This window comes from Chionomys nivalis, chromosome 5 (genome assembly GCF_950005125.1).
Source record: "Chionomys nivalis chromosome 5, mChiNiv1.1, whole genome shotgun sequence".
Lineage (NCBI taxonomy): Eukaryota > Metazoa > Chordata > Mammalia > Rodentia > Cricetidae > Chionomys > Chionomys nivalis.
In genome coordinates, this window is record NC_080090.1 from 16,657,667 (window position 1) to 16,680,106 (window position 22,440).

The 22,440-nt window shown below is 44.0% G+C and overlaps 1 protein-coding gene across 1 annotated transcript in view; it reads right to left on the minus strand.

Annotated features, from left to right (window-relative positions):
* Efcab2 (EF-hand calcium binding domain 2) overlaps window positions 1–10,907 on the minus strand; it is an 87,140-nt gene extending 76,233 nt beyond the window's left edge. Inside the window, exon 1 of the mRNA XM_057770645.1 lies at window positions 10,766–10,907. Coding sequence (XP_057626628.1) covers window positions 10,766–10,796 — 31 coding nt within the window. The 5' untranslated portion in view covers window positions 10,797–10,907. The remainder of the gene's footprint in view (window positions 1–10,765) is intronic.
* Window positions 10,908–22,440: the final 11,533 nt, after the last annotated feature.

The following is a 22,440-nucleotide window of genomic DNA, read 5'->3' on the forward strand; positions in this document are numbered from 1 at the left end:
AAGCATCTTACTCTTTCCCTTTGAATCCTAGATCTTTAAACATCCCCAACATTTGCCCAGCTCACTTTTATGAACTACTGCTGCCTCTTGGTGTCTCTTCCCTTCCCCCTCTTGAGTTGATGTGATGTCTCCATGGGTGTTAATCTTTGCCAACAAACACCGGGTGGGAAGGAATGAATAACTGGTGTCTTAACATTGGAGGACTGCAGACTTGAGAGCAGCTGTTCTCAAGGAGCTGGGAAGTAACCACTGCAGAAATCTCACACCTGACTTGATTTGGATATGACAGTCTTGACTTTTGAGCAGATGCTCAAGGGACTACAGGCCATGAAACAGGTACTGGGAAGCTGTGTTTATGCAGCGCTGACACCTCATTGGGTCACCAGATAACAATGAAAGCCTGCCATCTCTGCTTTCATCTGTGTCTATCTCCTACAAAGGAAAAGAGAAGAAAGAAAGATAAGGGGGAGGCCTAAGGCCTCCTGCCAGTAGCCATACAGTGAACTCCAGAGTTATTCCAGAAACACTTAGCAAACCGTGTCTAGAAGCTGTGTGAGGAAAGTGTTTGTACACTGGAGCCCGTTCATGTGGGTAACTAGATGCACATTACCAGGTAACTAGGACAAGGACTGTCTAATTTATTTGCTTCTGATATTCGCTACTTAAATTCTTATTAAGTTTGATTAGTTTTCCTTCCCATTACCATTTTCATCTGAATTTTTCATGTTGTTAATTTTATAAATAATTTGAAGTTTGAAAAGTCATTTGCAGGTAGTCTTAAAAAGGCTGTCCTCGCTGAAAACACACTGCGTTCTACTGTTGCTGTTGTCCCCACCTTAAGAGCCGCGGTCCAGACGAGCCCGGGATAAACAGGGCTGGCTCCCCTCTCGTCGTGTGTGCTGCTCTACTGTAAACAGCTTTCATCAATTTGAAAGGAGAATTTCCATTTCTGAAAAAATTTATCAAGTTTAAAAACAGTACGCAGCCACAGACATGTCTATAAAAAGATGTCTGTCAACTGTATCTTGTGCTTCAGAAGAAAGCTTGTTGCAGTTTTCAGCTCGCTGGCAGCTATTTCCATGGGAAATCTTTTAGTATGGTGTAAAAACAGTCGCGACATGTTAAAGGTGTACAACTGATCTCTTCAGAAAGTCAGCTAACAGCTCTCTTTACATTCTGTTCTATGAAATACAGCAATGCCTTCCTTTAAAGGCTAAAACTATGTGACGCTAATTTGAAAGGTACTGAATGTCAAGAAAAGGCATACAGCCGGACAGTGGTGGCATAAACCTTTCATCTCAGCACTTGGGAGGCAGAGGCAGGTGGATCTCTGTGAGTTCGAGGACAGCCTGGTCCATATAGTGAGTTCCATGACATACAGGGCTACACAGAGAAACCCTGTCTCAAAAAACCGAAATAAATAAATCTATAAAGGAAGAAAGGAAGGAAGGAAGGAAGGAAGGAAGGAAGGAAGGAAGGAAGGAAGGAAGGAAGGAAGGAAGGAAGGAAGAAGAAAAGCATGGTTTCATTATGGATATTTGTTTACAGACTGAATAAATGTCAAGATCTTGATGGGTTTCCAAAATTTCTGTATCGATAATATAGAAATTTGAAAGAGCAAACAAACTCAGGCACAGTGGCACACACATGCCTGTCAGCACTTGGGAGACTGAAACGGGACACTCATGAGTCTGAGAGCAACCCAGCCCTTAAATTCCAGTCCAGCCCAACCTATTTAGGGAGAACTTGTGTCCCAAACAATAAAGATAGAACTAAATAAACAGGAAATAGTAAAATGCTGCCAAACAAGCCCTTTTCTAATTAACTAATACTTAACACACACACATATATATTGTTCATTGAAACAAAGTCTTGCTATGTAGATCTGGCCCACCTAGAATTCTCTGTGTAGTTCAGGCTTGCCTCAAACTTAGGGTCCCCCTGCCTTAGTTTTCCAAGTACTGGGAACACAAATTTGAACTACCATGCCTTGAGAGACTAGTACTCTGCCACTGAACTACTCCCCCAGTACTAACTATATATTAAACAACCAAGTCCTTTAAATAGACCACTTGTACAATAAAATAGCATCTCATACGGCTGTATAAAGATTAAATAAATTAAGTACATGAACTAATTAACATAAAATTTGCTCATAGTAAACAAGTCCTTGGTGAATATAACCAAAGTAATGATCAGAAAGACTAATACCCAAACAAAAACCTGCTAAAAAGAAAAATCAGCTCCATTCCATGATCTCCAATGAGAGATGAAGGACTGGGGAAGAGGGCCAATCACAAATAAGCAATAATATAATCAACCACCATAAAATGGAATCAATGGAGTCACCATAAAAATGCTAATAGAAGGGTCTGGAGAACTTCTAGACAGAAGATGATGCACCACAATCCTACAGGGACTGCGGATCCTGAGTAAGAGTTTTGGAGGCCTCCTCTTCCTTTGTGTCCTTTGACACCTTTTATAACAGTCTAGTAAACTCTATCCATGCTCCCATCAGTTCTGAGACTGGTTACAGCAAATATCAGACTAAGAAGGGGGTGGTAGGAATGGCCAGCTTGTAGCCAAGTCAGTGAGAGGTACAGGCCGCCACTATCTACACCTGGCATGTTTTCATGGAACAGCTTTGTGGGGACTTAACTGATACAGTCAGCACTCTTTCCAGTAGTGTCAGAATTGAGTGTGTCATAAACAACCACTAGTGTCCACAAAGAACTAGAAGGCTGTTTGATAAAGAAAACCCACCCACACTTTGCCTCAAAAGTGCTGGGAATAGAAATTGGGGGGGGGGGGGAACAGACCGAAATGCTAACAAGATTAAAGTATGCGTGATAACAGGTTAAAATCCAACCAGAGGGGGGAAGTGTTAAGCTTAACTTCAAAGAAAGAAATTAATGACAGTCTACACAGAGACCAGTCATAACCAAATAGAGTTCAAACACCAAAGGGTAGAGAAAATTTTGAAATAAGAATGCAGCTGAGATTTTTCTGATACTGAGGTATCTGTGTACATATTCACACACTTAACTGGGTGCTCAAAACCTTAACCTGCAAAAATGAAGACAAGATAAGTCCCAAGAGAAGCATTTGCCATGAGAACTGTTTAAGTACACAACAGAAGGTAAAGGAATGCCCTCAAGGTTAGTTAACTGGAATGTGTGTTACTGTCCTGCCTGACTCAAGTAATGCCAGCATCTATTCCAGACACTGTTTAAAAACAGCCAAGGAACGGATTCTTGTCTGTGTGGAGGCAGAAGTTCTCAGTGATTCATATTTTATGAATAATTTCATCCAAAGAGAACATATCACCAAACACCCAGCCAAAACTATCATAAGTCAATCATCATCTAGCTTTATACATTGTGTTTTTATAGGAGATGTTTACTGAGGGTTGGCTATGGTTCAGTTGAAGAGCACTAGCCTAGCATGCTTGAGGCCCTGAGTTCAATCCTTAGCGCTCGCACACATACACAAAGGATTAATCATCCACTTATTGTAGAGCCAACCTAATTGTAAAGGAAAACACATCGGCTACAATAAATCATAACAGACCAATGCTAAAACTCAGCAGGGAACAAATGATTCTGTAGAAATACCAGCAGCCTTCACCTCAGCCCTGAGGATAGGCCCTAGAAACTCAGTCTGACTCAATACTAGAGAGGTGTTAGCCCCAGCTCTCCTCCAAGTAGTCAAATCCAATCCCAAGAAATCTAGACTTACTAGACTAAATCTTCTGTCGATTCTGTTACCACCTGTCCTAGTGTGGTTTCTGTTGCTGTGATAAAGATGATGACCAAAAGGAACTTGGAGAGGGAAGGGTTTATTTGGATTACATATCTGGGGTCACGGTTCATTAAGAGAAGCCAAGGCAGGGAAGGACTGCAGAGGCAGGAACTGAATGAAGCAGAAGCCACAGAGGACACTGCTTACTGGCTTGCTCCTCGGGGTTTGCTCAGTGCACTACCCACAGTGAGCTGGGTCCTCCCACATCAAAGAAGAAAATGAACCACAGGCCAGTCTGGTGGGGCCATTTTCTCAATTAAGTTCCCTCTTCCTAAATGATGCTAGCCTGCGTCAAGGTAATATAAAAACTTGACAGCTATAACATACTTAAAGGTATACAGAAAAGACCTTGATCTTCTCTAAAAATTTATAATAAAAAATTCAAGGGTCAAGATAATTTGCATGCTGCACATAGATGGATTATTTACTAATAACATTTGAACCCTGGACACCCAAAACTCATCCCATACTTTGTGTATCTCATCAAATCCACATTTAAATTTTACTGTGTGAAATAATCACATTTTCTCAGAGATAATAGGAAAGCTATGAGAAGGAATGACCAGTGGACACTAAGCTACCATTACAAAAGCACGAGCTTTTGTGTGCCACCACACGGCACAGTGACTACGGCATGGACTGAATATTCCAAACAGCTGAGAGGAAGGAGCTTAAAGTCACTGCAATAAATGGACCAGGAGACAGACACAACTGACCTCTAAGGCAAGAGCTGCCTGCACTGCCCCCGTTCTAAATGCTCCAATGGCTTCCTCTTGATGGAAACAGACGCCACCTCCCGTGGTCTGATTTCAAGGGGAGCGGCCTCTGCCCCTGCTGTACCCCTCCTTTCACACCCTCTGACCCGCACCTTCCCAGCCCAGCCACACTCCCCTGCTTAGTTCCTCTAAAAAGCCAGTTTCCTTTCTGCTTAGGGCTTTTATGAGTTTTGTTTTTTGTTTTGCTTCAAGCTTTTGAATTTTAGCCAACTGCTTTCCAGAAGAGGAAAATGTCACACTGAAAGCCCCCGAAGTAAGAAAAAAAGCCCCTTGTTCCTCTGCTGCGGCCTTGAAGGTTTTGAACAATTTATTGCATATGTAATTAAATAATTACATAATTCTGTAATGGTTCTCTCAACAGTAAGTAATCTCAAAGATGACAAGGCCCACATCTTCCTATTCCTCATGAGCAGACTGTTAACACAGCAAGCACATTTACAGACATTATTTACTACACATGAACTGCTTGCTACATGCTCCCTCACTGAATGGTAGAGTTCCGCTACACTCATTCAGCATATGAAGAAATCAGAATGCTGGGGCAAATCAGAAATTTTACTACAGAGTCTATGTTCTGAGCTACTAACAAGTACTATTTACTAAGTGTAGGATGAAAAACATAATACGTGCTGATAAGACTAACAAATAAGCCGGGCGGTGGTAGCTCACGCTTTAATCCCAACACTCAGGAGGCAGAGGTAGGCAGATCTGTCTCAAAAAAAACCAAAAAACTGACTCCAAGGAGAGAACAGTAAGAGGTATAAGGAAACTATAAATCTCTAATGATGGGAACCCTTTCTGAATCAATCAATATCAATATTGACAATATAACAAAGAAACCCAAAGGTACTATTCAGATCAAATGAAACCAAAGAGGTCAGTCAACTATATCCAATGTGGGATTCTTGGCTGAAACCTATACTGGAAGAAACGCAGTAACAGGCATTATTGACAATTGACAAAATTAAAGGCATAAATGTGCCGTCTACTGTGTGAAAGATAATAACCATCCTATGGAACCCCATCCCCCATCATCAGCTATGCCAGCAATCTTCAAGTCCTATCTTTAAATAAAGAGATTTAAAGAGTATGGAAGGGTAAAATAAATAAATAAATATTAAAAAATTATTCTTCTTTGTTTAGTGACCTAAAACAGGAAGAACAGTTATTAAATGGCCTCTGAAATGTGCATAAATGCTTTAAATATAATCAACTGTTTTGATCAACAACAGGACTTAGGTTTGTTTTTCTTACCCTCAGGTTTCATGTCAAAGCACATACTAGTAATCATTAGGCCCTAAAATGCAAGGTGCTTTCCACAGTATTCTCGTGCCAGGCACTGTGGGTGCTAGGGACATAATGAGGAATGAGAAGATACCATCCACATGGCGTGATGGTGCATACCTTTAATCCCCGCACTGGGGAGGCAGAGGCAGGCAGGCAGAGCTCTGTAAAGTAATCACGGCTAGCCTGGTCTATAGAGTGAGCTCTAGGACAGGCAGGACTACACAGGGAGACCCAGTTTCAAAAAGAAGAAGGAGGCGGAGTCATCATCCTCATCACAACATAAAATTCTCTTTATATTTGAGGAATCTGAGGCTCCTTAGGTTTAGCCCCTGGGTTGGGAAAGACAACATACAAATCCAGGTCTCCCTCCAAGCCTCATCTAGGTTAACTGCACTGTTCAAAGCCTTTAGCATATAATCAACAGTTACTAATAAAAAAAATATAAGTTCACTTTCAATTTCTCCATTTCCTCTACTTCAATCTAGATTTCTTCTTTTCAGGGTGTGTCTGTGTGCGTGTGTGCATGGTGCTTGTATGCGTGTGTATGTGTATTGTATCTATGTAACTATGTGCGTGTGTGGAGACCAGACAAGGAAACTGGTGTTCTGAATTATCCTGCCTTAACCTTTACAGACAGGTCAGGGTCTCTCACTGAACCTGGGACTAGGCAGGTAGCCAGCAAGCCCCAGGAATCCTCCTTACCCTGCCCCCCAGTTTTACATGCACCTGCAGCAATGGCTGGCTTTTCACATGGGCCCTGGAATGCAAACCCAGGTCCCCCTGCTTGTGCAGCAAGAACTCTTATTCATACAGCTATCTCTCCAGCATCTCAACTCAGATCTATAAATGTTTTGGTTTCAGAGTGCTACCATAAAAATTTAAAAAAACACACACACAAAATATGTAAAACCTCCTCCCCTTCATAATTGAATTAGAGTAACTGCTGACTTATGTTTTCGGAGGGTGCAAAATATCAAGTATAATTTAGTACAGACAAAAATAATAAATATGAAAGGGAATTTATTAGAAAAATTGATACTCCTAAAGATCCCTGGTCTGCCAACAGAATTCTACACCTAAGCAGTTGCTTTCCTGGACATGGTTCTAATTGTAAACAGAAGATTCTCCTAGTACTGTGTAAAATCTCCAGGAGACATGAACAATGGGATTAAAATATCCAATAAGTTGACAACTGCATCAATTGCCCATTTAAACAAACAAAACTAACCGGAAGGGGAAAATTCAAACAAAAATGCTGAGGAAACTTCAAAGAAATGATAAAACTTCAAAGGGAATTTTTTCATCACATTTTAAACATTTTTTTCAGTACAAAAAAAAAAACAATAAAGGACTTAAAATTGACATGGAAGTTCTTCTGTATATGTGTTGCTTTTATTGGCTGATGAATAAATCTGTTTGGCCAATGGATTAGCAGAGTAAAGCCAGGTGGGAAACTGACAAGTCGCCATGGTGAGTGACTGTCCAGGCAGCAAGATGTCTCTGTCAATTCTAGAACTTTGGAAGTTGCTTACAATGCACTTCCTGTTTACTTAGGTAATATTATATCCTTCGGGAGTCTTTAAAGAGTTGAAGACAGATAATTATAATTATAGTTTTCCTTAGTTATGATAAAAGATAAATTAGATATAAAACTTTAGATTCACAGAGATGGGATAAATGATAGAGTGTTTTCCTTAATTTGCCAAGTGTAAATGGACTACATATTGTAACTATAATTCTTGCTTGATAATTGTTTTTTATAGGTAATTTTACTATGATAAAGTTAAAACCTTCCTTTTTAATTAGACAGAAAAGGGGAGATGATGTGGGAAGTCCTCCTGTATATGTGTTGCTTTTATTGGTTGATGAATAAATCTGTTTAGGCCAATGGCTTAGCAGAGTAAAGCCAGGAAAATATGAACAGAGATATAGATAAAGAATAGGAGGAGTCAGAGAGTCTCCATGTAGCTGCCAAAGGAGACAGACACCAGAGACCCTTACCCAGTAAGCCATAGCCTCATGGTGATACACAGAATAATAGAAATGGGTTAATTTAAGATATAAGAGTTAGCCAGAAATATGTCTAAGCTATTGGCCCCGCAGTGTTGTAATTAATATAGTTTCTGTGTGATTATTCAGGTCTGAGTGGCTGGGAAACTAACGGACAATCTCCACCTACACACAAATTAACTTGGTTTTAAAATTTTAAAATCATTTGCTTTTTAGCTAGAGAAAAAAATGTAATCTAGGAAAAAGTAAATTACACTGTTCAAACACAAAATAAGCAATAGAGAAGCATACCAATATATATATACACCACATAGAAAGTGAGACTCCCACTTGATCCACTAGGCTGGACAGAGATACAGCACACCTCTGCAGATGCTGTAGGACTTTTCCCAGGGACAACTGGATCTTGAGGGTACTAACCTAATCTACTTTAATCCATTGATAGATTAAAAAATTTGAACAGAACTGAAAAAGGTGAGGGCTCATGGGGAAAGGAGGACGCTGGGGGTGTTCCTTGGGGGTCTTGTGTTGGCCCTGGCTACTTTTTATTGCTCCACTTTACTTCTTGTTTTCCACTTGTGTTTATCTCCCTTACTGACATCACCTTTGGGGGGGGGGGCAATCCCTTCCTCATCTTCCTGTTCACTAACTTCTGACTTCACCTAAGGGCTACAGTTAACCTATAAGCCCCACTTGTCCAAAGACAGCAAACTTCCTGGAATGTTGTGACAAGTCACATGTTTTCACTTCAATAAACAAGGGTGTTTGCCCCAGGATGTGCTCCATCAGTCCGAGGCTGGAGATCCTGTAGGCAGGAAGATTGTCAGGATGTGTGCTTGGCCCCCAGTGGCTGTGGGTCTGCCCTTCCAGAGCACCGGACTGAAGTCATTCAGTGCCATTACTCTGGGAACCCTGGATACGAACCTGGTTAGTGCTCACCTTCCTGGTCAGTGGACAATCGTGGATTAGGGCTTTCTTCCCACAATTCTTAGGTTTAATGCTCACCAGATTACTTTCCATCAAACAAACATTAAATATACAAGAACTTGAATATATGAAATATGAAATCCAGCTCTCAACAGCCACTACTTAGACAGTTCTTCCTCTAAACTCATTTTAACAGAAAACTATGTTTTGTTAAATAAAGAATCAGGAACACTCTCTCTCTCTCTCTCTCTCTCTCTCTCTCTCTCTCTCTCTCTCTCTCTCTCTCTCTCCCCCTGTAGGGATAAAAATTGTAAAAATCAGGCTGGGCATGGAGGTATACTTCTTTAATCACAACACTCAAATGCAGAGTCACGTGAATCTCTGTTGCGTTCCTGGACCAATCAGTGCTACAAGGTGAGACCCTGTCTCTAAATAAACAAATGTATTAATTGCAAAAACCAGCAGTATACTCCAGTACTACCCTAAACATCTCCTTAATGGCTTTTTTTCCCTTTTACTTTCTTTTTCTTTACTCTTTTTTTCTTTTTGGTGGACGAGGGTAAATAAACAAGAATCTAATTTAAAACAAACTTTCTGGGGAAGTTTCTTTATCTGAATTTTCTTTTTTTCTTTTTTCGAGGCAGGGTTTCTCTGTAGCTTTGTAGCCTGTCCTGGAACTCGACTAGGCTGCCTCTGCCTTCTGAGTGCTGGGATTAAAAGCCTGTGCCACCAACCACTGCCCCAGCCACACAATATTATTTTGATAATATTCTCTCCCCTCCCCCCAAAGCCTCTCTGATCCTCCCCACCTCCCTACTCACCAACTTCATGGTCTTTCTTTCATTTAAAAAAAAAAAATGTGGATACTTTCCTTAGAATGTATCTTTCACATCTAAAGCACAAAATCTTAATACCTTTAAGTAGAGGTTTAAAAAAGTCCCGGCTTCTGAGATTTTCTCATGTATAAATCTCAATTCCTAGTTATCAATAAACAGATCTTTGGCACAGTCTCCTGTTTCCCTGCCGATTTTCTGTGATCACCATGACGATGGACTAAACAGCTCATGTAAATATTAGTTAACCACTTTGTTCCAGACTGAGACGGGAGGGGCTAGGGTCGACAGGGTGTGTAGTGAAAACTCAAAAACCGAACAAAGATGGAGCGTTACTTTCACTTCTATGTTTGCCCTTTTCTATTTTAGGGCTTGCTTATTTGTTTGTTTGTTTATTTAGCGGAGATTTCGACGATTATCATGTAATTGCTGTTTGGTCACTAGATGCTAACCACGGGTCCGAGTTTAAGCCATTCTGCTGTGTTACAAACAACTCAAAAAGGTCTTGGCAGTTCAAGGCAGATGATCCGTTTTTCGGGTCCCCTGAGGGCTCGCGGGTCACTGCAGTCTCAGTTCCCGGCACCATCGGTGAACCCGGCCAATCTGGGAGGCCCCGATGGGTCCCGGCTGGGTTTTCTTTCCGTCCTGATTAAACTGGTGATTGGGGTATGTCCTCCTTTAAGCAAGACCCGAGCGGGCACCGCGCAGGGTGACCTCGAGGCCCTGCTCCGCCGCCTGGCGGAGGAGGCAAGATGGAGGCGGTCGGCGCCTGGGGCGGGGCGGGGGTGACGGCGCGAGCGCGGAGGATCCGCCGGGTTCCAGCGCCAGCTCGCGTTCCCCGGCAGGGCCGCCCTCCCTCCCTCCCTCCGGGTCCGCACAGCACAGGCCGCGGCCGGCGCCCTCACAGGGCGTGGAGGGCCCGGGAACAAGGACGCCATTATGAACGTCCCCTGTGGGGGCGGCAGCCGCAGCCCGCGCAGACCTCAGCCGGGAAAGGGCGGGAGGGCGGGGCGGCCGAGGGCGGAGCCGACGGCGGGGACGCGGGTTGGCGCGGTTCCTCGGCTCACCGTCTGCGCGCCGAGGGGCGCAAGATGGAGGCCCGCCTCGGTGGCACCCCGTCAGCCTTCCTACCTGTTCCTTCCCGGTCCTTTTCCTCCGCCATCTTGGTGCGGAGCCCGTCGCCTAGGAGATGCCCATGACAACCCCGCGGGGCGCGCGAGCGGGGGGCCCCTTGGCGCGCGGGGGTCCTCCCTCTTCCGCCCGCGGCCCGCTCGGCTTCTCCCCCACCCCCACCCCGGGAACCGAGGCCCGCGTTCTTTAGGCCGAGGGGCGTCATTTATTCCGGAGCCCGCCTTAGCCTCTCGGTGACGGTCCTGAGAGCTAACGCACACCATGCTCCCCCTCGGAGGCCGTGCCTCACTGGCTTGCCGGCTTGTTTATTAATTTGCTTTTTAAGGTTTTATTGAGGGTTTTTTGGGGGTTTTTTTGGTTTTTTTTTCCGCAGAGCTCATTCACAGCCGAAAGGCCGCGCGCCCGCCCGCCAGGCCCTGTGTCCCCTGCGTCCCCCGCGTCCCCTCTAAGCGGAGCCATTGCGCAGCCCAGGGAACTGGAGCGAAAATGGACGTGGGCCGGCTGCGGGAGGAAGCCAGGCCTCTCTCCGGGATCGCGGGAGAGGACTCGCTGTAGGAAAAAAAAAAAAAAAATGTGCAAAATAGGCGCAAAACACTGTGTCGTCAAGGTTGCAATTTCTGATACAAAATAGTGTTCTCATGGCAACAAATAAATTGCCGGTCTGATCTCAGCATTACACACATTGATATGTTGATGGAGTAACTTGGCGTGACCTGCCAATGAGAATTTTGAATCCTATGTTCCTGAGAAGCTCGGCTATAACGTTTTGTTATTTTATGGATAAGCTCAATATACTTGCACGGTTTTTTTAAAAAAAAAAAAAAAAGTTTTAAAATGCCTAACAATGTGGCTCAAATGAATATCTCGTTTTAATCCTTAATGACATTCCGGGGCATGTGTGTACTCGTTTAAAAAATTATAAAAGTAACTAAATGTTGAGGCCCTTAAAATGCAAGGTATTAGTATTTCATTTTTTATTACTGTTTTTTCTTAACTGAACTTATGTCATTGCAATGAGTGAACCCTCAAAACAGGCCAACTATAGTCTTCATTAAAATTTTTTTTCCTTTAAAATAATTATTTGATGCACTGTCTGGCATTACACCGAAAATAATTACAAACTTGAATAGTCCCCAAATGGTGCATATTCGAAAATACTCGTGGGATAAACTAAAGTATGCACAGTAAACTTGATACCCCAAATATGGAAGAGTAATCAGTACTCATTTATACTAATATTTACATTTCATGTGTTCCCCTTTCTCTCCTTGGGGATAAGCAAGTGTGGGGAGGAAGCAACCTGACCATTGCTGACTGCAGAGGATCCTAAATGTCTCCTGCTCCCTAAGTATCTCTTCCTCAGTGGTCCCATAGTCCCAGAGCTTCTCAAAGTGGTTTATAGTGCTTTTACTTACTTGTTTATGTCACAGAAATTTCCAACCAGTAAAGTTGTGCTATACACTGGGACATTCTGACCGGAAATTGTGTGTGTGTGTGTGTGTGTGTGTGTGTGTGTGTGTGTAGTTTGTGTCTTTAGTATTCTCTCTGGGTGCCCAGGCTGATCTTGAATTCCTGGGATCCACTGATACTCCTGTTTCAGCCTTGATGAATAAATTTAGCACCCCAGCTGCACGTGCCCACATCCAATTTGAAGTAATACAGGTCTTAAAAATGAAGACAAGTTATCGTTCTCCATGACTTTCCCTAGAGGGTCACGTCGGTCAGCTTCCTGTAAGACAGACTTTCCTTTTGCATATGTTTGCGTCAGGAAAAGTATTAGCAGTCCATGATAAATAAACTGGGATCCTTCTATGAGCATTTGTACCTATACCCAGTTAACATTTTTTAAAAGCTGAACAGATTTCTTTAACCCCCCCCTCCCAATATTTTGTACAGTCCATTAAACTATTCAATAAAGTATTTTGTCTCAGTTATTCGAAATCATATCTATACTTCTTTGAATTCCCCTCAAATATTTAAAGTACCATCGTCGAATCAGCTGTGGAAGATTGCACTTGTAGTGCCAGGAGACAGAAACAGAGGGCTCAGGAGTTCAAGGTCCTCCTCCTCCTCCTCCTCCCCCTCCTCTGGCAGTGAGTTCAAGGTCAGCATGTGCTTGCCATTTATAAAGCCTAGCACCAGTAGAGACCACAACAACAACAAAAAAAAGGATTGAATGGGCTACATAAGACCCTGTCTCAAAAACCCTTAAATAGTTAACTAATAAACTATTAAGCTAGGTTTGGCAATTGACACCAATAGTCAGAGCGCTTGGGAAGCTGGGACAAGATGATTCCTGCAAACTTAAGGTCAACCTGGGCCACATACTAAGCCCCGAGATTATAGTGGTATATTATTTGTATTTTAATAAATAAAGCTTGCTTACAGATCAGAGGGCAAAGCAGCCATACTAGTTAGCCATACAGGCCAGGGAGTAGTGGCACACACCTTTACTCCCAGGACTCAGGAGACAGAGGCAGTTGAATCTCTCTGAGTTCAAGGCCGCCCTGGGCTAAAGATTGAATTTGTCTAAAAGAGAAACATATCCCAGCACTAAAATCCCACACCTTTAATCCCAGCACTAGGGAGGTGGAGACAGGAGTGATATGGCTGTGTGGAGAGAGGAACATAAAGGGGGAGGAGACAGGAACTCAGTGGAGTGTGGAGTCTGAGGTTGGTGGAGTTCTTTGCAGGATCGCCCCTCTGTCTGAGCCTTAGTAGAGGTCAGATCTCTCTAGTGGCTTGGCTGCTTTGCTTTTCTGATCTTCAGCTTGAACCCCAATATCTGTCTCTGGGTTTTTATTATTTGTGCTTCACTAGATCAAAAAGGCAAATTTAAAATTAAAAAAAAAAGTATGTTATGTTAGCTAACACTCCCCCTCTGAGTTTAAAGACAAGAGACAGATCTTACTCATAGCCACAATACCTAGCCTCATTAGAGCACATTTTAGGTGCTTAATACAATTTTCCAACTGGCTAATTATAGGTTTGACATAATGTCAAATTATTCTGGAAAACTTCCCGCAGGTGAAGACTGTTTTCCTAATAAAATATGGGTTTATTCCCTGAGGACCAGCTTTCATGGTACCAGAAGGAGCCATATGTGCTTCCTAAGGAGGGGAGCAGCCAACCGGCCTACCCAGCTGTGATGCCTATGAACCACAGCAAGGACCAGCATGACATGATAACCCTAAGAGTAAAGTACCGGCATGCATACCTCGGCGGTAACTAACTGTTCTCTAACTGGACTTAAGACCAGCTCAACAAGAGGGAAATCATGCTTGGTACTGGAATCCTAGCCAACTACACAGAGCTAGTGAAGTCATAGATCTTGGATAACTGTGGTGGTTTGAATAGGTATGGCCCTCATAGACTCATGTGTTTGAATGCTTGGCCCATAGGAAATGCCAATATTAGGAGTCATGGCCTTGTTGGAGTAGATGTGGCCTTATTGGAGAAACATGTCACGGCGAGGGTGAGCTTTGAGATCGCATATATACTCAATGTGACAATTAACTTCCTGTTGCTGCGGATCAAAATGGAGAACTCTCAGCTACCTCTTCAGCAACATATCTGCCTGCATACAGCCATGATGATAATGGACTAATCCTCTGAAACTATAAGCCAGCCCTAATTAAATGTTTTCCATTATAAGAGTAGTGGTGGTCATGGTGTCTCTTCACAGCAGTAGAAACCCTAAGATAGGAGCTGTAGCTGGGCAATGGAGGTGCATGCCTTTAATCCCAGGACTTAGGAGGCAGAGGCAGAGGCAGGTGGATCTCTGTGAGTTCGAGGCCAGCATGGTCTACAGAGCGAACTCCAGGACAGGCTCCAAAGCTACACAGAGAAACCCTGTCTTGAAAAACAAAAAAACAAAACAAAACAAAAAAAGAGGAGTTATGGCCTTTTGGGAGTAGGTGTAGCCTTGTTGAAGGAACTGTGTCACTGGGGGTAGGTTTGGGGTTTCAAATGCTCAAGCCAAGCCCAGTGTCTCTTCTTACTGCCTGCCAATCCAGACATAGAACTCTCAGCTGCTTCTCCAGTACCATGTCTGCCTGTGTGTCACAATGATTCCTGCCACGACCATAATGGACTAAACCTCCAAAACTTTAAGTCAGCCCCAGATAAACGTCTTCCTTTATAAGAGTTGTCATGGTGTCTCTTCACAGTAGAATGTAGACAAAGGTATGGATTTCATATAAGAAGAAACATGGGAAGACAAACCCGATCTGTGCCCTGAGATTCTACTTCTACCTGGAGAGTCTGCTTTCTGAGTGTTTCACAGGCACACGAGGGATGGGCTGACCCCACGGTGCTCATCACTGCCACAACCTGCTGCCCATATGACACGTAGTATTTGATGTAGTTGACCGTCTTTCAGCTGGCCCTTCTTGGTTCCCACCTAAACCTTACTAAGCAGATGTGACCTTCACACATTGCTGGAGCTCCAAACACAGGGCGGGGAGATAGGAGCACCTACTACTCTGGTCTGATTCCAGCTTCCGAATTGTGGGCGCATATGCTCCCTGGATGATGAATATCAAGAATGCCCACGTCACTCTATCAATAGGTCAGTAGTCCGACCCTATAATCTCAAAAGAAAAGTTTTATCAGACGTCAAAGAGGGCTAGGAGTATCACTCAGGAGTGTATCAAATGGTGAACATGCAGAAACACTGGCTGTGCACCCAGAACCATATACTCAAGTCAACACATTAGGGATTGGATTCGTGACAGAGCTGTAAGTTAAAAATAGTTCTTTTCCAGCTGGAGATGTACCCAAGTTGATACAATGCCTACCTAGCATGGGCAAAGCTCTGAATTCACTAACATCCTATAAAGCAGGGGTGGTAGTATATGAGCACTAGGAAAGTAGAGGCGGGGGGGGGGGGTGGGGGAGGCGGGGGGGGGTGGGGGAGGCGGGGGGGGTGGGGTGGGGGAGGCGGGGGGGGGGGGTTGGGGGAGGCGGGAGTCCAAGATCATCCTTGAAATTCAAGGTCAGCCACGGCTATAAGAGACTCTGTCAACAGTTTTTGTTTTTGTCTTTTTGGGCTTTTTTGTTTGATTGTCTTTCGAGACAGGGTTTCTCTTGCTGTTCTGGAACAACCTGTAGACCAGGCTGACCTCAAACTCACAGAGATCCACCTGCCTCTGCCTCCCACATGCTGGGATTAAAGGTGGGCACCACCACCACCCAGCTCCTGTCAAGATTCTCAATTAAGCTATGTGAAATACTTTGATTACAGTATGCCTTTTAATCTTTATGAGGTTGTTCACACTCCTGTTTTACAGGTGAAAGATATCTTTATATAAATGATATGCTTTACGATATTGTACGTAGTTAAGTGTCTAGTATAGATTACAGCACATCTGGGCTCTATTTCTCTTTCATGACTGTGTCATGGGGAAACCCTACTTAGTGACCAGAACACTTAGAGAAAAATTCTCCACAGAATTAGTCACCTCTTCTTGTGGCTTTTCTTCTTTTCTTTCTTTCTTTTCTTTTTTTTTTTTTTTTAAAATGTGCTTCAAAACATGAAGCAAAACATCTGGTAGAATCTCTCCGAGACACTAAAGGAAGCAGACGGGGTGTGCTCCTTGTCCTGCCTAGACAGATGATGATTTAAACTAAAGGCCTGGCCAGACGATGGCTCGTCTCTTTCCCACATTGCTACAGACTGAGATTTCAGGCCTCTGTCATGATTGAAAGTTGTAGCCTTGGACAAGATCATTTTCAGAGCCAGAGGTAGTTTCAGTGTTCAGAGACGTTGGACCCAGGAAGCCAGGCTGTGGGCAGTTCCAAAGCAAGCCTTGAAGGAACCTCAGTGTACAGGAGCAGCTACCATCCCTAGCCTTTCTCCCAAGGTGAGGCTCTTTCTGCTTCTCTTAAAAACACACGATGACATAGAAAATGACTGTTTAATTCATTGCTTACACAGCTCTAGTCCCTAAGCAACCCCTTCCAAGGACTCTGAGCTAAGTCTCTGTCCTTCATGCACTGACAATGAGACCCTCTGATCTAAGAGAACCGCTGTTCTGCTTGCACAGCTCACGCAGATGAAGCTCAGAGACCTGGATGGAGGTGGATGCTCCCAAGGAGCTCAGCTTCCATGGGACTCTGTTGGTCCTTTTCTCCCCCAAACTTGTGTGATATTTTAATCATGTTCTGACAAATAAAACTTGCCTGGAGTTAGAGGGAGGAGTTAGCCACTAGCTGACTACAATTAACCACAGAGGTTTTGGAAGACAGAGGACAGATAGGAGAGGAAGTAGTAAGTGGGGCGAAGAGGGATCTGTCATGTCGTGCCGTTTGGAGGAAGGAACAGAGCAGATAGGAAGGACCGGTGGCTCCTCCGTTTCTCTGATCCTTCAGGCTCTTACCCCAATATTTGGCTCCTACATTTTCATTGACAAAGAATAATTAGAGTAGGCCGGGTGGTGGTGGCACACGCCTTTAATCCCAGCACTCGGGAGGCAGAGGCAGGCGGATCTCTGTGAGTTCGAGGCCAGCCTGGTCTAGAAGAGCTAGTTCCAGGACAGGAACCGAAAAGCTACAGAGAAACCCTGTCTCGAAAATCAAAAAAAAAGAAAAGAATAATTAGAGTAATGTTTCACAAACTCACCGTGGCTTCCCACCTCCTTCAATAAAAACACCAGGACACTATACAGCAGTAACAGTGGGGATGAAAGATGGATCCGAAGGCAGAGGCACACACTCCCACGTCTGGTGAACTGCATTCATTCCCTATAGCTCAGCTAGGGGAAGGAGAGAAACAATGGCTGCAAGCTGTTCTCTGACATTTCAGGAGTAAACCATGGCACACATGCACACACATCACCCCACATACACAATAAAAAATATAACTCTTTTAAATAGTAACAATAAGTCCAGGAGTGTGACTCAGTAGTAAAGCACTTGCCTAGTGTTTGTGATGTTCTGGGTTTAATCCTCAGCATGGAAAAAAAGAGGATAATAGGAAGAAGAGGATGAACAAAAGGAGGAAAAGAAGAAAGTAAAAAAGGAAGAAGAGGAGGAATAAGACCTCTGGGCTGGAGAGATGACTCAGCAGTTCAGTGCCCTTATGGCTCTTCCAGAGGACCTGAGTGTGATCCCAGACAGCCACAGCAGGAAGCTTACAACCGCCTCTAACTCCAGCTCCAAGTAATGAAATACCCTCTTCTGGCTTCTGCAGTCACCTATACACTGGCCTTCAATTTGATATGTAGCCAAAAATCTGCCTGCCTCCACACCCCAGGTGCTGGGATGACAGGAGTATTCCATCCCACATATACTGAATTGTTTATTCTCTAAGTATAATAAACAGTCAGGTACTAAAAAGGGAATTTCTGCCAGACATCTTGGTACTTACCTGTAATCCCAGGTGGTGGGTGAGGGGCAGGGTGGCAAGGTGGGTATAAAGGGCAGGAAGATCATAAATTGTTTGTGTGTCTGTTAAGACTGTCTTACTATGTAGCCCAGACTGACCTGGAACCTGCTATGTTGACCAATCAGAGATCAGTCTACCTGTACCGTCAGGGTTCACCTGGGCAGAATCATACTTTTGAGGGCAGCCTGGATTACAGACTGAGACTCTCTCGCATGCAACAAAGTGATTTGTTAATTTGTTACAGAGACAACCTGGTATCATTTTTTGATTTAAACCTGAGCCAATAAAAGTACCGAATGCTGTACTTTACCCTGCCTGTGTGAGCCCAGCCTGTCATCATGACCAGTTAGCAAACAGGGATCAGTTGAAGCTGACATCCCATGGTTTAGAAGCTAACTTCTCCATCAATAGAAAGTCTTTCCTACATGATTTCAAATGCCTACTTAGAAATAATGGTCATAAATAGCTTTTTTTTTTTTTTTTAAACACAGAGTTTCTCTGTGTAGCTTGGAGCCTGTCCTGGCTCTCTATAGACTAGGCTGGCCTCCAGCTCACAGAGATCTGTCTGCCTCTGCCTCCCAAGTGCTGGTGTTAAAGACATGGCCACCACCGCCGGCATAAATAGCTTCTTTTAAATGCTTTTTTTTTCCACTTGAAAAAGATTATGACCCTGTCTTTCTTTGTGCTCCTTATTTGTAAAGAAATATTTTTTTAATTTAATGTATAGAAATGGGACGGTGGTGGTACATGCTTTTAATCCCAGCACTCAGGAGGTAGAGACAGGAGGATCTCTGTGAGTTTAAAAACAGCCTGGTCTACAGAAAGAGTTCCAGGACAGCCTCAAAAGTCACAGAGAAAGCCTGTCTCAAAAAGACAAACCAAAAAAACAAAAAATAAATGTAACGTATAGCAATGTTTAGCCTGTATGTACATGTGTGTACAGTGCCCACAGAGACCAAGAAAAAGGCTCATATCTCCTTGAACTGGAGTTACAGATGGTTATTAGTTGCCATGTGAGTGCTGGGAACCAAACTTAGGTCCTCTGCAAGAACGGCAACTGCTCTTAACCACTGAGTCATCTCTCGAGCCCGTGTTCCTTAATTTTAAATGAATGATCTCTGTATGAATGTGTCTGTATCATGCTGTTCAAGACACTTTTGTTTGTTCGTTTGTTTTTTGAGACAGGATTTCTCTGTGTAATAGTCTTGGCTGCCCTGGAACTAACTTTGTAGACCAGGCTGATCTTGAACTCAGTGAGATCGGCTTGCCTCCCTCTCAGGTGCTGGGACTAAAGGTGTACACTACTACCTCCCAGCTGCCACCACTGTCCAGCTAAGACACTCTTAAGACAGCTCTTTTGTTTTCCTGAGACAAAGCTTTGCCATGTACCTCTAACTGTCTCAGCATGTGCTGTACAGCTGAGGGTGGCCTCAAACTTGCAGCAGTCGGCCTGCCTCAGCCTCCTGAGTTTGAATTCACGAGCGTGCACTGCGAGTTTTACTCTCGTTTCTGTCGCTGTGATAAAATCCCAGCCTAAGGAATTCTAAGGAAGAAAAGGTTTACTCCGCTTACAATGGATGCAGTCTAACCCTGAGGGCAAGTCCAGGGGAAGGGAACCAGAGGCAGCCCGTCACAGCCAAAGTCAAGAGTAGAAAGAATAAATGCATGCCTGCTCAGATCCTCCTCTACTTACCCAGGACCCAAATCTAGGGAATGATGCCTCCCTCAGTGGGTGGTCTTCCAGCTCTAGTAAGCAATCAAGTAAAACCCCCACAGACATGCCCACAGGCCTAGACTTACCCGCAGTGAGACTCTCTTCCCCCTAGGTTGTGCCAAGTTGACAAAACTAACCATGGAGCTCCGCCTTTAAGATCACTGGGTGCTCTTCCAGAGGACCTGTGTTCAGTTCACGACACCTACAATAGCAGCTCACAACTGGTTGTAACTCCAACTCCAGGGGATCTGATACCCTCTCTGGCCTCTGCCACCCTCCCCCCCACACACACAGTATACAGACATGCACGCAGAAACAACACCCATAAACATAAAAGAAAAATTTTAAAAACATATCTGAAAAGCAAGACACCCAATGTCCTATCCGCTCAACTCTCGCAGGGAGGGAACCAAAGGCATCCCAGTTAAGCAACTGTTTCTGTGGCGTTCAATGCTGACATCCAAGACACTGCCAACGCTCCCGTGTGACTGGCTGAGAGCTTCCTGTTTGGTACCCATTCTTCCCTTCAAGTCCATACCCCACATTAGTTACTATCCTTGTCTCTGTAACAGAACATCCAACAGAAACACTTTAAGGAGCAAAGATTTGGGGTTCATGGTTTCAGAGGGTTCAGTCGGTTCTGATGGGGACAGCACAGTAGAGCAGAGAGAGCAGTCCACGTCACTGTGTGCCGGGAGGCAGAGAAGGAAAACTCACCTTTGGCTACCTCCTCTCTCCTCTCTATCTCAAGTATCCAATAATACTTACAGTCTCTATTATTTTCGGAAGATCATAAGATCTAATATAAGAGTCCAGTGTGTTCAGTTTATATATAACATACAGGAAAATTCGCAACTACTCTGGTTAGTCCCCTACTCCCCCGCCACTCACCATTCTAGAAAATTGTGCCCAGAATTGAGGTCGCTCCTCCAAAGACCAGTTTGTATTGACCAAACGCAGGCTACTGGACTGCAGATTTGACACTAGTAGCCACTCCCCTCTCCTGTGTTTATATCCCCAGTTTTCCTAACTGCCACAGCATTTTGTAAGTGTAAGCCTCTTCCACATTCCTTTTAGGAGAAAATAACACTCATAAATTTGTAAATAGTCCTTTTGTAGGATTTTCTTTTCTTTTAAAATATGGAATACTCAGGATAGTGTTTTCTATTTCCATCCATTTGCACGCAAAATTCGAGAAGTCATTGTTTTTTACCGCTGAGTAGTACTCTAATATGTATATATTCCACACTTTCTTCATCCATTCCTCCATTGAAGGGCATCTAGGTTGTTTCCAGGTTCTGGCTATTACAAACAATGCTGCTATGAACATAGTTGAACAGATACTTTTGTCATATGATAGGGCATCTCTTGGGTATATTCCCAAGAGTGGTATTACTGGATCTTGGGGTAGGTTGATCCCAAATTTCCTGAGAAATCGCCACACTGATTTCCAAAGTGGTTGCACAAGTTTGCATTCCCACCAGCAATGGATGAGTGTGCCCCTTTCTCCACAACCTCTCCAGTATCCTGAGTGAGGTATCCCAGACCCAAAAAGAGGAACATGGGATGTACTCACTCATAATCGGTTTCTAGCCATAAATAAAGGACATTGAGCATATAATTTGTGATCCTAGAGAAGCTAAATAAGAAAGTGAACCCAAAGAAAATCGTATAGTCAGCCGCCTGGATAGGGGAAGTAGACAAGATTGCAGGGCAAAAACTGGGAACTTGCGGGTGAGGTGGCATGGGGCAAAGGGGAAATGGGGTGAGAAACGTGAGAATGGGAGGATGGGAGGAGCTTGGGGGAAGGGTGGATACGGGAGCAGCGAAGTATATATCCTAACTAAGGGAGCCATCTTAGGGTTGGCAAGAGACTTGACTCTAGAGGGGTTCGCAGGTGTCCAGGGAGATGTCCCCAGCTGGTACCTTGGGCAACTGAGGAGAGGGAACCTGAAATGACCCTATCCTATACTGATGAATATCTTACATATCACCTTAGAACCTTCATCTGGCGATGGATCGAGGTAGAGACAGAGACTCAATTTGGAGCAACGGTCTGAGCTCTTAAGGTCCAAATGAGGAGCAGAAGGAGGGAGAACATGAGCAAGGAAATCAGGACCACGAGGGGTGCACCCACCCACTGTGACAGTGGAACTGATTTATTGGGAGCCCACCAAGGCCAGCTGGTCTGGGACTGAATAAGCATGGGTTGAAACTGGACTCTCTGAACATGGCGGACAAGGAAGGCTGATGAGAAGCCACGGACAATGGCACTAGGTTTCGATCCTAATACATGAATTGGCTTTGTGGGAGCTTAGCCTGTTTAGATGCTCACCTTCCTGGACGTAGATAGAAGACCTTCGTCTTCCCGCAGGGCAGGGAATTTGGACTGCTCTTCAGTATCGAGAGGGAGGGGGAATGGTGTGGGGGGAGGAGAAGAGGAGTGGGAATAGGGGGAGGGGAGTGGGGGGAGGGGGCAATATTTGGGAGGAGGGGAGGGAAATGGGAAACGGGGAGCAGGTGGAAATTTTAATTAAAAAAGAATAAAAATAAAAATTAAAAAAAATAAAAAAA